Genomic DNA, 13,133 nt, shown 5'->3' on the forward strand with positions numbered 1-13,133 from the left:
GACTGTCTTTTCCCCATTGTATATTCTTGCCTCTTTTGTCATATTTTAACTGACCATATACGTGTGGGTTTATTTCTTAGTTATCTGTTCAGTTCCACTGATTCATATATTCTTGTGTCAGTACCATACTGTTTAATTCACTGCAGCTTTGTAGTATAGCTCTTTACCCCCAGCATTGTTCTTCATTGTCAAGATTTCTTTGACTCTTCAGGGTCTTTTGAGGTTGCATATAAATTTTAGGATCTTTTCCTCTAGTTGAGTGAAAAATGCCATTGGTTTTTTGATAGGGATTGCATTGAATCTATAAGTTGCTTTGGATGATATGGCCATTTTAACAATATTCATTCATCCTATCCAGGAGCGTGGGATAGCCTTGCATTTATTTGTGTCTTCCTCAATTTCTTTCATCAGTGTCTTAGTTTTGAGAGTACAGGACTTTACCTGCCTTGGTTGAATTTTATTCCCAGTGATTTTATCCTTTTTGAGGCAGTCATAAATGGGATTCTTTCTTAAATCTCTTCCTGGTAGTTCATTTGTCTGTGTAAATGTGGCAGATTTTTGCACATTGGTTTTGTTTGTTGTGACTTTTACTGAGTTCATTTATTAATTCTAGTAGTTTTTTGATGCAGTTTTTAGGGTTTTCTCTATACAGTATCATGTCACCTGTAAGTAGGGGAAATTTGACTTCTTCCTTACCAACTTGGATGCCTTTTACTTGTCTGGTTGCCATGGCTGGGACTTTCAGGACTATGTTTAATAAAAGTGGTGACAGTGGGCATTCTTGTCTTGTTTCTGACCTTAGAGGAAAAGCTTTCAGCTTTTTGCAATTCAGTGTGATGGCAGCTGTGAGTTTGTCATATATGGCCTCTGTTATGTTGATGTATGTTCCCTCTATGCACACTTTGTTGAGTTTTTAGCATAAAAGCATGTTGGGTTTTGTGATCCTTTTTAGGACCTATTGTGATGACGATAGTTTTTATCCTTCCTTTTGTTAATGGGATGTGTCACATTGATTTGCAGATATTTCACCCTCTTTGCATCCCTGGAATAAATCTACTTCTTCTTGGTTAATGAATTTGGTAATGTATTTTTTAATTCAGTTTGCTGGTAATTTTTTTGAGGATTTTCACAAATGTGTTCACCAAGGATGGTGGTGTCTTAGTGTTCCTTTTTTGTACTGTTTTTGTTGGATTTGGTATTGGGGTGATGCTGATCTAATAAAAAGGCGTGAAGTTTTCCTTCCTTTTCAAGGTTTAGAAGTGATTTGAGAAAGGTAAATATTAACTGTACTTTAAATCTTTGGTGGAAGTAATTTTGAAAACCATCTGGTCCTTGACTTTGTAAGGATTGTTTTTTTTTTTGTTTTTTTTTTGTTTTTTTTTGTTTTGATTATCAGTGCTGTTCATTACTGTCAATCTGTCAGTAGAGATTTTCTATTTCTTCTGTCTGGTTCAGTTTTGGAATATTGTGCATTTCCAGGAGCTTTTTATAACAGCTTCTTGCAGTCCTTTGTGTTTCTGTTGTGTCAGTTGTCACTTTCATTTCTGACTTGAGTTGTCTGTGTTCATTTACACATGGCTGTCCTTTTGCCTCGTCTCCATTTGTTGATGGTGGTGAACTCTAAATAAGAAAATGGAAGAATAAACTCTAAAGGCCCTGTTTTCTGTGTGGAAGTGCTTTCATTTCTTTGGTGAGGTCCAAGTTTCTGTAATTTTGTTGGGTCCATTTGTGAACTCTGTTCTATTTCATTTATCTGTGTGTATTTATGTATTTATTTTTATTTTATTCATCAGGAGAAAAGAAGTACAATTGATAGTGTGGCTTGACATTTAAATCAGAAGGTTGCATCTAAACACACTTGCCCAGTAGAAGGGTGAATGACCTGTGGAAACCTCTGGTAGGTGTTTGTTCTAGACATCAACATTAAGACAGCTGGGTTTTTTTAATGGAGGGGTCAAGCACACGTTTGGTTTTGACTGGTAAAGCAGATGATTCAAACTAGTTGAGTTTTAGGTGTTTGAAAATATTCAGGCTAATGAGGACAGGTTTACAGATCAGGTAATACTGTAGAATGGAAAAGCAATTTGTCCACTTAATCTAGTGCAGTTTTATAACTATCTAATATGTAAGTTGCTTGCTTCCTGAAATTGGAGTTACATGCTTGGCAAGTCTGTTATCCACTTGTAGCCAGGAGGATCCTTGTTGTTGGAGCACAGATAACAAACAGGGCAACTAAAAAGACGTGTTCTGTTATTTTTTTTCTAGAAGTTTGGTAGTTAGTTTGATGATTTTTTAATAGCAAGGCAAAATCTAATTTCTCAGTCATCTTCTGGATCCATTAGGATGAAACTGCTGCTTTGGACAGTTACCATGAAGTCTCAGTCAAGGGCTGTCAAGTTCTGTTTCTTCAGTGGTTTCTATCAGGGCAGAGAAGGTGGTGTCAGTGCTTTTGTGGTTAGGAGACTTGTTTGGGGCCATTCTGATGCCGGGGTTCTGTTCACAAAGCCGAAGAATGAGCTTCATAAACACTCAAGGTAGGAGAGCAAGGTACAGGCTTTTATTTAGAGATAAAGTAAAAGGACAGAGCTCCTGGCTCACACCAGGAGGGGACAAGAGAGTCCCTGTGTGTATTCATTTTAAATATGTTCCTTTGATTATTGTAGCTTGAAATTTTAACATTCGAGTTCACCTTTTTCTTTATCATTATATAGATGAACAGGTATTCAAATGAGTTGTCAATTCCTGCAATATAGTGTGGTAAGGTTATTGTTGGGATTACTTGGGGTCTCTAAGTCCATTTGAGGAAAATGGACATCTTAGTAATGGAATTTTGATCATGGACAGTATATCTCAGTTGTTTTGTTTTTTTCTTTCATTGCTGTCAAAAATGTTTCACATGTTTTTCCCCAGAGATCTACAAGTATTTTGTTGCATTTATATTTGAGCATTTGTATTTTTGCATTTTTTAGTTTTGGTGGATATAAATGATACTGTTTCTTACATATTCCAATCATGTTAATGGTTGACTGAAAATCAGAAATTTTTATGTTCACTTTGATCTTAAGTTTATGGTGTATGTGTAAAATACCATCTGGGCACAGAACATCAGGCTCCATTTCTGTTTGAACTTAACCATGTATTTTCACTGAATAATTATGTATTGGATTTGAGCCCTTTACCAGGACTTCTAAGAAGGGGCCCAACCATCAGTAGGGGCTATGTTTGAGCTATGGGATGCTGAACCTGCCTTTTCTGGCACGCACTGAGCACGTGTGCTCCTCCTGTGCACTCTGGTACGTTTGCTAGAGTGAAGACTTGAGCTTTTGTATCTGCAGGACCCAGGAGGCTGGGCTGCAACTTTGGGATGACTTGGAGCGCAGTCCACCAGGAGGAAAATGCGTCCTGCGTGGGGTCCTGACACCTGCAGATGGGGCTTTGCCATGATTTCTTCTGGATGTTTCTGTAAGGAGTGAGTACAGAACCTGCCATTTTCTATCATATACCTAAATGCTTTTCTTTATTAAATTCTCACATAGTATTGTAACATTTTTTTTACGTGTGTTGCATAAAATTTCTTAGAAAGGTAAATAGGGCTGATTTTATCTATACAAAAAAACTGTTATGAAAGACCAGAATTAGATTATATAATACCTCTAAGGTCTGGGGCATAGTGTGTGCCCAGAAAGAAGAATATTTTGTGAATTTAAAATGCTTTATGGAAGCAGATCAAGTGAGGAATGAGCCAGCTCTTAGAGCTTTGTGCCCTTCTCTGAATCATCTTTAAAGATCGGACCCTGCAATAATTAATGTGCAATGTTCCTCATTCACTGAGGGTTTCTAAGGATTAACTTTATATTGTTCTGTATCATTTTGATTCAGGATTGTTTCTGTAGAGAAATCCCACTTCAGCATCATATACACAGTCATAAAATTCATATAAAGAAATGGGACCAGCCTGTCTTCCCTGCAACCTGAGGCAAAGAGAAAAAAGTCACACCCTAGCAAGTCCCTTCACTCACCTGTATTGTTACTTTTCCAACATTAAAGTGATTGAGATCCACGGAAAAGTGGAAGTTTAAGTACATTAAAATTCAGAACGTTATTGTGAGTTCTACTACTTTATTGATGCCAAACCAGAATTTAGTATGCTTTAATGTCCCTAGCTTTCAAAAAGCTAACTTATCAGTATGTTAATATCCCTTGTAGCTTGTCATTTTCAAACTGGATTATCATTGTGCTTGATGATTTCTCCTGAATTAGTGTTGAACATAATTTTTAAAAATTATCTTCATCTACTAATATGTTCTTTGCCAGACCTCTGTGTGAATGTATTTGTTAAAACATGCATAAATTAACCAAGGGAACATCTATCTATTTTGATACATGATTAGAGTGAGCAGATTTCATGAATCAGGTTTGGAAGATCAAAATATGATGATGTCTTTTCTCTTCATGCCACTTACTGCATGCTGCTTAAAACCATCTAAGGTGAAGTTGTTACCAAATGAAACAAACCTGTTTCCACTCAGCCAACATACAGCAAAGCCAAACACTGACCTGAGCAGTGAAACCAATCCCTGACTTTGAGATGTGGTTTTTTTTGACATTGCGTAAGAAGGTGGGCGTTCCCCAAGCAAGGAGAATGGATAGCTAAAGCTTAAAGCTCTGCACTCACTATTGGCTTCTAAACAAGGGCTTATAAAGGTTATGGGAAAGGGTTGCAGGATGTGTGATGAGCTTGTGGCATTGTTCTGACGGGTCCGTGATGAGGTGACAGGAGACTGTTTGAGGAGTGTTAGCTGTCAGTCTTCTGGCTTCACCGAGGCTAGAGTCCACGTGCTCCTCATTGTCAGGAGGTGGCTCATCTGGTGGAGCCTAAATTCCTGTAAAACAAGTCAAGGATACATGAGTCAAGAGTCTGTCTGTGGCCTTGAGGGGGAAATCAGAGTCCTGGGCCATTTTAGTTTGCTTTATCTTGGTTTGCAAACTCCCATTTTCTTTAATCTGAACGTACACATTCTGATTCCCATACTGTGGGTCATAATTGATGGACCCAGTCTTCTGTATCAATGAGATGTCTGAGGGCCTTTATTAGACAGGGAATGCCTGCACAGCTACTAAACATCGTTAGGACTGAAATCACTGTAACGCTTAAGAGCCAAAACATTGGCTGCTTTTTCCAAATGAGATGCATTTATGGAAAACAGATTTTCTCAGGTTCCAAGTAGAAAATCTGAAGGTACTTCACTTTTGTGTATCTTGGTTTCTGAGATAACAGTGAGATATTTCTAATCTCCTTCCTTTTTTTATGTGCTTCCTTCTTGTAATAATGGAAAATTCAAGTTTCTTTTTAGCATGCTCATTCCTTTACTTTTTTGGTCTATTTTGAGCTTCAGAAAAAAATGTACATAAACCTTGCTTTAGCTTTACATTCCTCTAATATACTTTCTACCTAATGTTCTTTCTTGGTTAGCTAGACGACAGGCATTCTAATAAGCATGAGGAATTACATATTGTCCTGGTTTTTCACTAGAGCTGTTTTTTAACCATTTGCTTATGATTCATATGATCATCTCATCATGATCAATTGCATTAAATTTGAGAGTCTATCTGTGCCAGCGTGCTTCTGAGTTTAGCACTATGTATTTTATGTGTTACAACTCCTGAGGAAGTTTTCTTAATTACTTAAGGAATCTGAAATTTTCTGGACTATTAACGGGTTTTGTTTTAGTTTCTCATCACTATTGTACAGAATCTTTATTTTACAAGGCATGTAAAATAGCATGCTGTAGGTTTTACTTCTTCTGAATTGTTTTCATGGAGGAAGCCTGACACAGATTCACACACAGGGGAAGTAGGTGTACATTCAGGGGATTGTCTGCTGGAATTGTGGACAGTATCTGACCATGGAATTCAGATGCTTTTTACCGATGCTTCTATTAATTCTCATAATGGTTAATTTTCTATGACATTGGAATAATTGAAATTCTCTTAAATATTTAAAGAGTGTATGTATTATATCTCACAATGTAATATTTCAAGTGCACATATTTGTACTAAAGCCAGAAATATTTTCAATTTACTGTTTTTGATTTTCAAATTCATAAAGTATATCCATGTGCTTTATTAAAGTTTTACATTCATACAACATACTTCCAAATTTATATCCTCTCATTGTGTTTTTAAAATCGAGTGAACTATTAATCATGCTGATTGATTAAATTGTCAGTTTTCAGGAGAGTCTTAAAATTGTCAGGAGACACCTAAAATTTATTTCTAGTCTCTCAATTCCACAGTGCTAATTTTCATACAATTTAATAATATTTTGTATCAAGATTTGGATTCAGCACAGTGTATATTCTCCTTTGATATTCCATATATTAACGTTTGAGTCATGTTAACCTGTGTCACAGTGCACCAATAACATGTAGTCCCCTACGGCAGCACAGGGGATGGTCTCTTCATCACATAGCCCACATACCTCTGCACCATAAATTCCCCGCAAGGTCACGTTGCTCCTTCCTGCCGCTTACCCGGTAATTTGTCCTAAGAGAATCCCACCCCAGCAGAGCCGGAGTGGTGATTCTCTCTCTCTCTAGTCCCCTCTCTTCATGTTGCTGGGTCATACCTGCAGGGACAGACTCAGAGCAGTACCACGCAAGAAGCAAAATGACAGCTGAGACCCCAGCTTCCGCCCTCCGTCAGCCTCGTGGAGAGGACTGGATGCAGTAGTTCAGGGGCACCATGGGCCTTAATGGGGGGAGTGGCGGTAAGAGGGAATGCCCTTGTCCCTGTCCTGTGCCCTGTGGCAAGGATTAGAGAATTTTCATAGTAGCCAGGTAAGGAAAGGCATCATGATAGAAAAAGGGGCTTAAAGTTCGCAGTGTTTCCCCAGGCTCCACAAATTATCCTTCACACTGTAGGTACAGTAACATTAATACAATACTCATGTACTGCCTTCTAAATGTTCAGTTTCTTACAAGGTTGATTAGCTTTAGCTTTACAACTTGGTTCATCTCTGGTAAATCAAGCTCTTCATCTGTAACATTTTGCAGTCAGATCGACTTAATGGCATAGTATGAACACAGTCATTTAGAAGAGTGTTTTCAGATAATTTCAGACTTACAGAAAACCTGCAATATCCCTGATATTCCTTCATTCAGATTTTCCAGTGGTCACTGCACCACTATATTTGCACCATCATAGAAAATTGTCCACTGTATTTTTCCAATTAGAGGCACAATTTACCACAGAAATACTACATGACCCACATTAGGAAATTAAAATTGTTGATAATTCTCACCTGCAGACCAGCTTTAAATATCAGCAAGTGCATCAACTATGAGAAAAATATGTCTGCATTCTGGTCCATAGACTTTCTGTCATTTTTATGACCTCAGTTGGGTTAAAGTCCAAAGTTCTCCAACATCATTATGTGTAGGCTCAAGAGTCCTTGTCTTCTTGGCCTTAGAGGGGAAGCTTTCAATGTTTCACTGCGGAGTATAATGTTTACTGTAGGTTTGTTGTATATGGACATTATCATGCTGAGGTTGTTCCTTCTCTGCTGTTTCTTGCAGGTTTTTGTGGTGAAAGTATATTGTATTTTGTAGCATGCTTATTCTGACTCTACTGAGATGATGTGATTTTTTTCATTTACTTCTACTAATCTCATATGATTTGCATATTGAACCATCCTTGCCTCCTTGGGATAAGTGTCAGCTGGTCATGTGGGAAATCATTTAATGTGACCTTGAATTTGGTTTACTAATATTTTTAGAAAATGCTCATCTATTTTATTATTATTATTTTTTATTAAGGTATCATTGATATATAGTCTTATGAATGTTTCACATGAGCAACAGTGTGGTTACTACATTCCCCCTTATTATCAAGTCCACAACACAAACCCCATTACAGGCGCTGTGCATCAGCATAATAAGAATTTTGCATCTATTTTCAATAAGAATATTGGTCTGCAGTTGTGTTTTTTCATGGCATCCTAATCTGGATTGATACCAGGGTAATGGTGGCCTCATAGCATGAGCTTGGAAGTACTCTGTTTTTTGGAAGATTTTGAGAAAGATTGACATTAATTCGTTAAGAGTTAGGTAGAATTCTCCAGTGAAGCTCTCCAATTACTGGAATCTCTTGTAGAGGAAGTGTTCTCTGTCTTTTTTTTCATTCATTTATTCTTTCATGAAATATTTATTTATTTTATTTTGGTATCATTAATATACAATCACATGAGCAACATTGTGCTTACTAGGTTCCCTCCATTATCACATCCCCACCACATACCACATTACAGTCACTGTCCATCAGCGTACTAAGATGCTGTAGAGTCACTACTTCTCTTCTCTGTGCTATACTGCCTTCCTCGTTTCCCCGACTGTGTTATGGGTACTAATCTTAATGCCCATTATTCCCCTTCTCCCTACCTTCCCACCCACTCTCACCAGTCCCTTTCCCTTTGGTAACTGTTAGTCCAGTCTTGGGTTCTGTGAGTCTGCTGCTGTTATGTTCCTTCAATTTTTGCTTGGTTGTTAACACTGCACAGATGAGTGAAATCATTTGGTACTTGTCTTTCTCGACCTGGCTTATGTCACTGAGCATAATACCCTCTAGCTCCATCCGTGTTGTTGCAAATGGTGGGATTTGCATCTTTCTTGTGGTTGAATAGTATTCTATTGTGTATATGTACCACCTCTTCTTTATCCATTCATCTACTGATGGGCACTTAGTTTGCTTCCCTTTCTTGGCTATTGTAAATAGTGCTGCAATAAACATGGGGGCAGGAGTTGCATATGTCTTTTTGAATGTGAGAATTTGTTTTATTTGTGTAAATTCCTAGGAGTGGAATTCCCAGGTTACATGGTATCTCTATTTTGAGTGTTTTGAGGAACCTCCAATACTACTTTCCACAATGGTTGAACTAATTTACATTCCCACCAGCAGTGTAGGACTGTTCCTCTTTCTCCCCATCCTCGCCAGCATTTGTTGTTCCTAATCTTTTGATGTTGGCCACCCTAACTGGTATGGTGAATACCTTACTGTGGTTTTAATTTGTATTTCCCTGATAATTAGCAATGTGGAGCATCTTTTCATGTGCCTGATTGCCATTTGAATTTCTTCTTTGGAGAAGTGTCTGTTCATATCTTCCGCCTATTTTTTAAAAGGGTTATTTGCTTTTTGGGTGTTGAGGTGTGTGAGTCATGTATTTTGGATGTTAACCCCTTGTCGGATATGTCATTTATAAATATATTCTCCCATACTGTAGGATGCATTTTTGTTCTGCTGATGGTATCTATCCTTTGCTGTACAGAAGCTTTTTAACATGATGTAGTCCCATTTGTTCATTTTTTATTTTGTTTCCCTTGCCTGAGGAGGTGAGTTCAGGAAAAAATTGCTCATGTTTATATTCAAGAGATTTTCGCCTATGTGATCTTCTTAAGAGTTTTATGGTTTCATGACTTACATTCAGGCCTTTGATCCATTTTGAGTTTGCTTTTGTGTATGGGATTAGACAACAATCCAGGTTCATTCTCTTGCATGTAGCTGTCCAGTTTTGCCAACACCAGTTGTTGAAGAGGTTGTCATTCCCCCATTGTGTATCCATGGCTCCTTAATTTTATATTAATTGACCATATATGCTTGGGTTAAAATCTGGGTTCTCTAGTCTCTTCCACTGGTCTATGGATCTGTTCTTGTGCCAGTACCAAATTGTCTTAATTACTGTGGCCTTGTAGTAGCGTTTGACGTCGGGGAGCATGATCCCCCCAACCCTCCACTTTATTCTTCGTTCTCAGGATTGGTTTGACTATTTGGGTTCCCTATGGTTCCATACAAATTGTAGAACTATTTGAAGAATGCTGTTGGTATTTTGATAGGGATTGCATTGAATCTGTAGACTGCGTTAGGCAAGATGGCCATTTTGACAGTATTAGTTCTTCGTATCCATGAGCACAGGATGTGTTTCCTTCCATTTGTTGGTATCTTCTTTAATTTCTCTCATGAGTATCTTGTAGTTTCAGAGTATATGCCTTTTACTTCTTGGTTAGGTTTATTCCTAGGTATTTTCTTCTTTTTGATGTAAATGTGAAAGGAATTGTTTTCCTGATTTCTATTTCTGCTCATTTATAGTTAGTGTATAGGAATGCAAGAGATTACTGTGTATTAGTTTTGTATCCTGCAACTTTGCTGAATGCAGATATTAGATCCAGCAGTTTTGAAGTGGATTATTTAGGGCTTTTTATGTACAATATCATGTCATTTGCAAACAACTTCTCCCTTACCAATCTGGATGCCCTTTATTTCTTTGTGGTGTCTAATTGCTGTGGCAAGGACCTCCATAACTCTGTTGAATAAAAGTGAGAAGAGTGGGAATTCTTGTCTTGTTCCCGATCTTAAAAGGAAAGACTTTCAGCTTCTCGCAGTTAAGTATGATGTTGGCCGTGGGTTTGTCATGTATGGCCTTTATTATGTTGAGGTACTTGCCCGCTATACCCTTTTTGTTGAGAGTTTGTATCATGAATGGATGTTGAATTTTGTCGAATGCTTTTTCAATGTCCATGGAGATGCTCATGTGGTTTTTGTCCTTTTTGTTGCTGGATTTTCTAATATTGTACCATCCATGAATCCCTGGAATAAATGCTACTTGATCATGGTGGATGATCTTTTTGAAAATAGTTTTGAATTCGGTTTGCTAATATTTTGTTGAGTATTTTTGCATCTATGTTCATCACGGATATTGGTGTGTAATTTTTTCTGTGGTGTCTTTGCCTGGTTTTGGTATTAGAGTGATGCTGGTGTCACAGAATGAGTTTGGAAGTGTTCCCTCCTCTTCTACTTTTTGGAAAATTAAGGAGGATGGCTGTTAGGTCGTCTTTAAATGTTTCATTAAATTCAGCAGTTTAGGCATCTGATCCAGGGGTTTTGTTCTTTAGGTAGTTTTTTGATTACCAGTTCAGTTTCATTGCTGGTAATTGGTCTGTTCAGATTATCTGTTTTTCTTGAGTCAGTCATGGAAGGTTGTATTTTTCTAGAAAGTTGTCTGTTTCTTCTAGGTTATCCAATTTGTTAGCATATATTTTTTCATAGTATTCTATCATCATTCTTTGTATTTCTGTGGTGCCCATAGTGATTCTTCCTTTATCATTTCTGATTCTGCTTACTTGTGTAGACTCCTTTTTTTCTTGTTATGTCTGGCTAGGGACTTATCTATTTTGTTTATTTTCTCTAAGAAACAGCTCCCACTTCCATTGATTCTTTCTATTGTTTTATCCTTCTCGATTTTATGTATTTGTGCTCTAATTTTATGTCCCCCCTCCTGCTGACTTTGGCCCTCATTTGTTCTTTTTCTAGTTTCAGTGTGAGTTTAGACTGTTTATATGGGATTGTCCCTCTTTTCTGAGGTAGGCCTGTGTTGCAGTATACTTCCCTCTTAGGACAGCCTTTGCTGAGTCCCACAGAGAGTATCAGAACAGACTCCTGTAAGTGTCTGGCCAGCTAGGCTGAGGGATGGCAAGAAAAATGGCCCCCCGCAGCCCCTCTTCCCCTCCAGGATATCCCATCCCTCTGACACACATCCCAGTGTTAATTTATAAATCACATATAATTTAGGTGCTTTGCAAACTGCTGGGTCTCAGATGGGTCATCAGCACTCCCACCCTCCAGGAACAGAGGCCAGGCCTCCGCGAGTCCTCTGGCTGTCCCAGAGTTAAGCGCACTGATCCTCAAAGCCAGATGGCTTGTCTTCCCGGGGCGGCCCTGGTGAAGGCTTCATCCCCTCACCCCCCCATGCCTGCTCCCTCTCATTCATGGGGGACGGGACAGGACAGGAGATGGGGCTGACCACAGCTCTGCCCTTTTACCCTTCTCAGTGTGGCCTCTTCTCGTCATTAGCTATGGAAGTTCTGTTTTGTCTTTAGGTTATTTCCAGAGTGGGTCATATTGCATGTAGTTTCCTAGTTGTGTACATGAGAAGAGGTGATCCCAGGGATTTTCTGTTCCACCGTCTTCTCAGAATCCCCTCTGAAGCCTACTTTTCTAGGCCTTAATTCCCTCATCTGCAATGTGAAGAATATATATAGATTTATTAGCAGGCCTTTTAAATCAATTCTCTTTTAGGTGTGAGTCCAAGTCTTTTTATAAACTAATTACCAGGAAATAAAGGATTCTGAAAGTACACTTACAAATAGGTGGTTTTTTAAAAAAAGAAGGTAACTTTGTTTTATTTGAGCTATAGTTAAATTTACTGAAAATTGTTTAGCCAGAAATAATTTGGTAAATGATTAATTCACTGAATGACTAACAGACCTAAAACCGTCAGACCAGATACCTTAATCCAGGTAAACATTCACCACAGGTATTTAAAACATTCACCACAGGTATTTCAGGCAAGGCCTAGAATAGGTACAGTTCCCAGTTCTGAAAAATGTAAGTTCATTCATTCATTTATATAACATTGATCAGTCAGGAAGTACTAGGCATCCCAAATATTAATGTGAGAGATTGACAGTTGCCTAGGACTGCAGATCTGTGAGGAAATACTTGAAGCAAAGGTTTGGTGATACTAAAAGTTAAAGAACAAAACAACAGCAAAAAAAAATCTCAGTAAGTTGGCAAATCATTCAGTGAAAGCTGACTTTTGGTGGATTGGATTTCCTCATTTACTTATTTACTGCTTTCCCCCCCATTAAACCATCCTGAAGTATATAAACTCAAACAAAAATGGGAGCAACAAAAGGAACGTAAAGACAGCGATGATATAAAAGCACAAGTGAGACTTGAGCACACGTCCTATTAAGACCTGAACACGGGCCGGTGGACAGGGGACTCTGGCCTGTCAGTGAGACAGGAAGTCCAGTTACTTAGACAGCTCAGTGTCCAAAAGGCCCAGTGAACACAGACCAGGTGCTCATGAGACGTTCAGCTATACTTGGGAGTATCATTTATGAAGAGTAATAGGAGTGTTGAAATAGAAAGTCATATTTAAATAAAATTTCATAATCTTAAAAAAATTCTGAATAATGGAAACATTCTAAAATCAATTCATTTGAGGTAATTTTTTTAATCTTGGAATACTTGAAAGCAATAAATTTATTTGCCATTTTCCTCAAGTATTTCTCCATGTT

At 38.0% G+C, this 13,133-nt stretch overlaps 2 protein-coding genes across 2 annotated transcripts in view; one reads left to right on the forward strand and one right to left on the reverse strand.

Moving 5' to 3' along the window:
* The window catches only part of LOC140846791 (bromodomain adjacent to zinc finger domain protein 2B-like), a 108,062-nt gene that overhangs the window by 29,621 nt on the left and 65,308 nt on the right, over positions 1–13,133 (forward strand). The window contains 1 exon segment of the mRNA XM_073224498.1: positions 3,336–3,469. The gene's annotated coding sequence lies outside the window, so the exon portion shown is untranslated.
* Positions 3,482–13,133, reverse strand: part of LOC140846851 (doublecortin domain-containing protein 2-like) — a 159,622-nt gene continuing 149,970 nt past the window's right edge. Inside the window, exon 3 of the mRNA XM_073224911.1 lies at positions 3,482–4,883. Coding sequence (XP_073081012.1) covers positions 4,876–4,883 — 8 coding nt within the window. The 3' untranslated portion in view covers positions 3,482–4,875. The remainder of the gene's footprint in view (positions 4,884–13,133) is intronic.

The sequence above is a fragment of the Manis javanica genome, chromosome 16, assembly GCF_040802235.1.
Source record: "Manis javanica isolate MJ-LG chromosome 16, MJ_LKY, whole genome shotgun sequence".
NCBI classification, from domain to species: domain Eukaryota; kingdom Metazoa; phylum Chordata; class Mammalia; order Pholidota; family Manidae; genus Manis; species Manis javanica.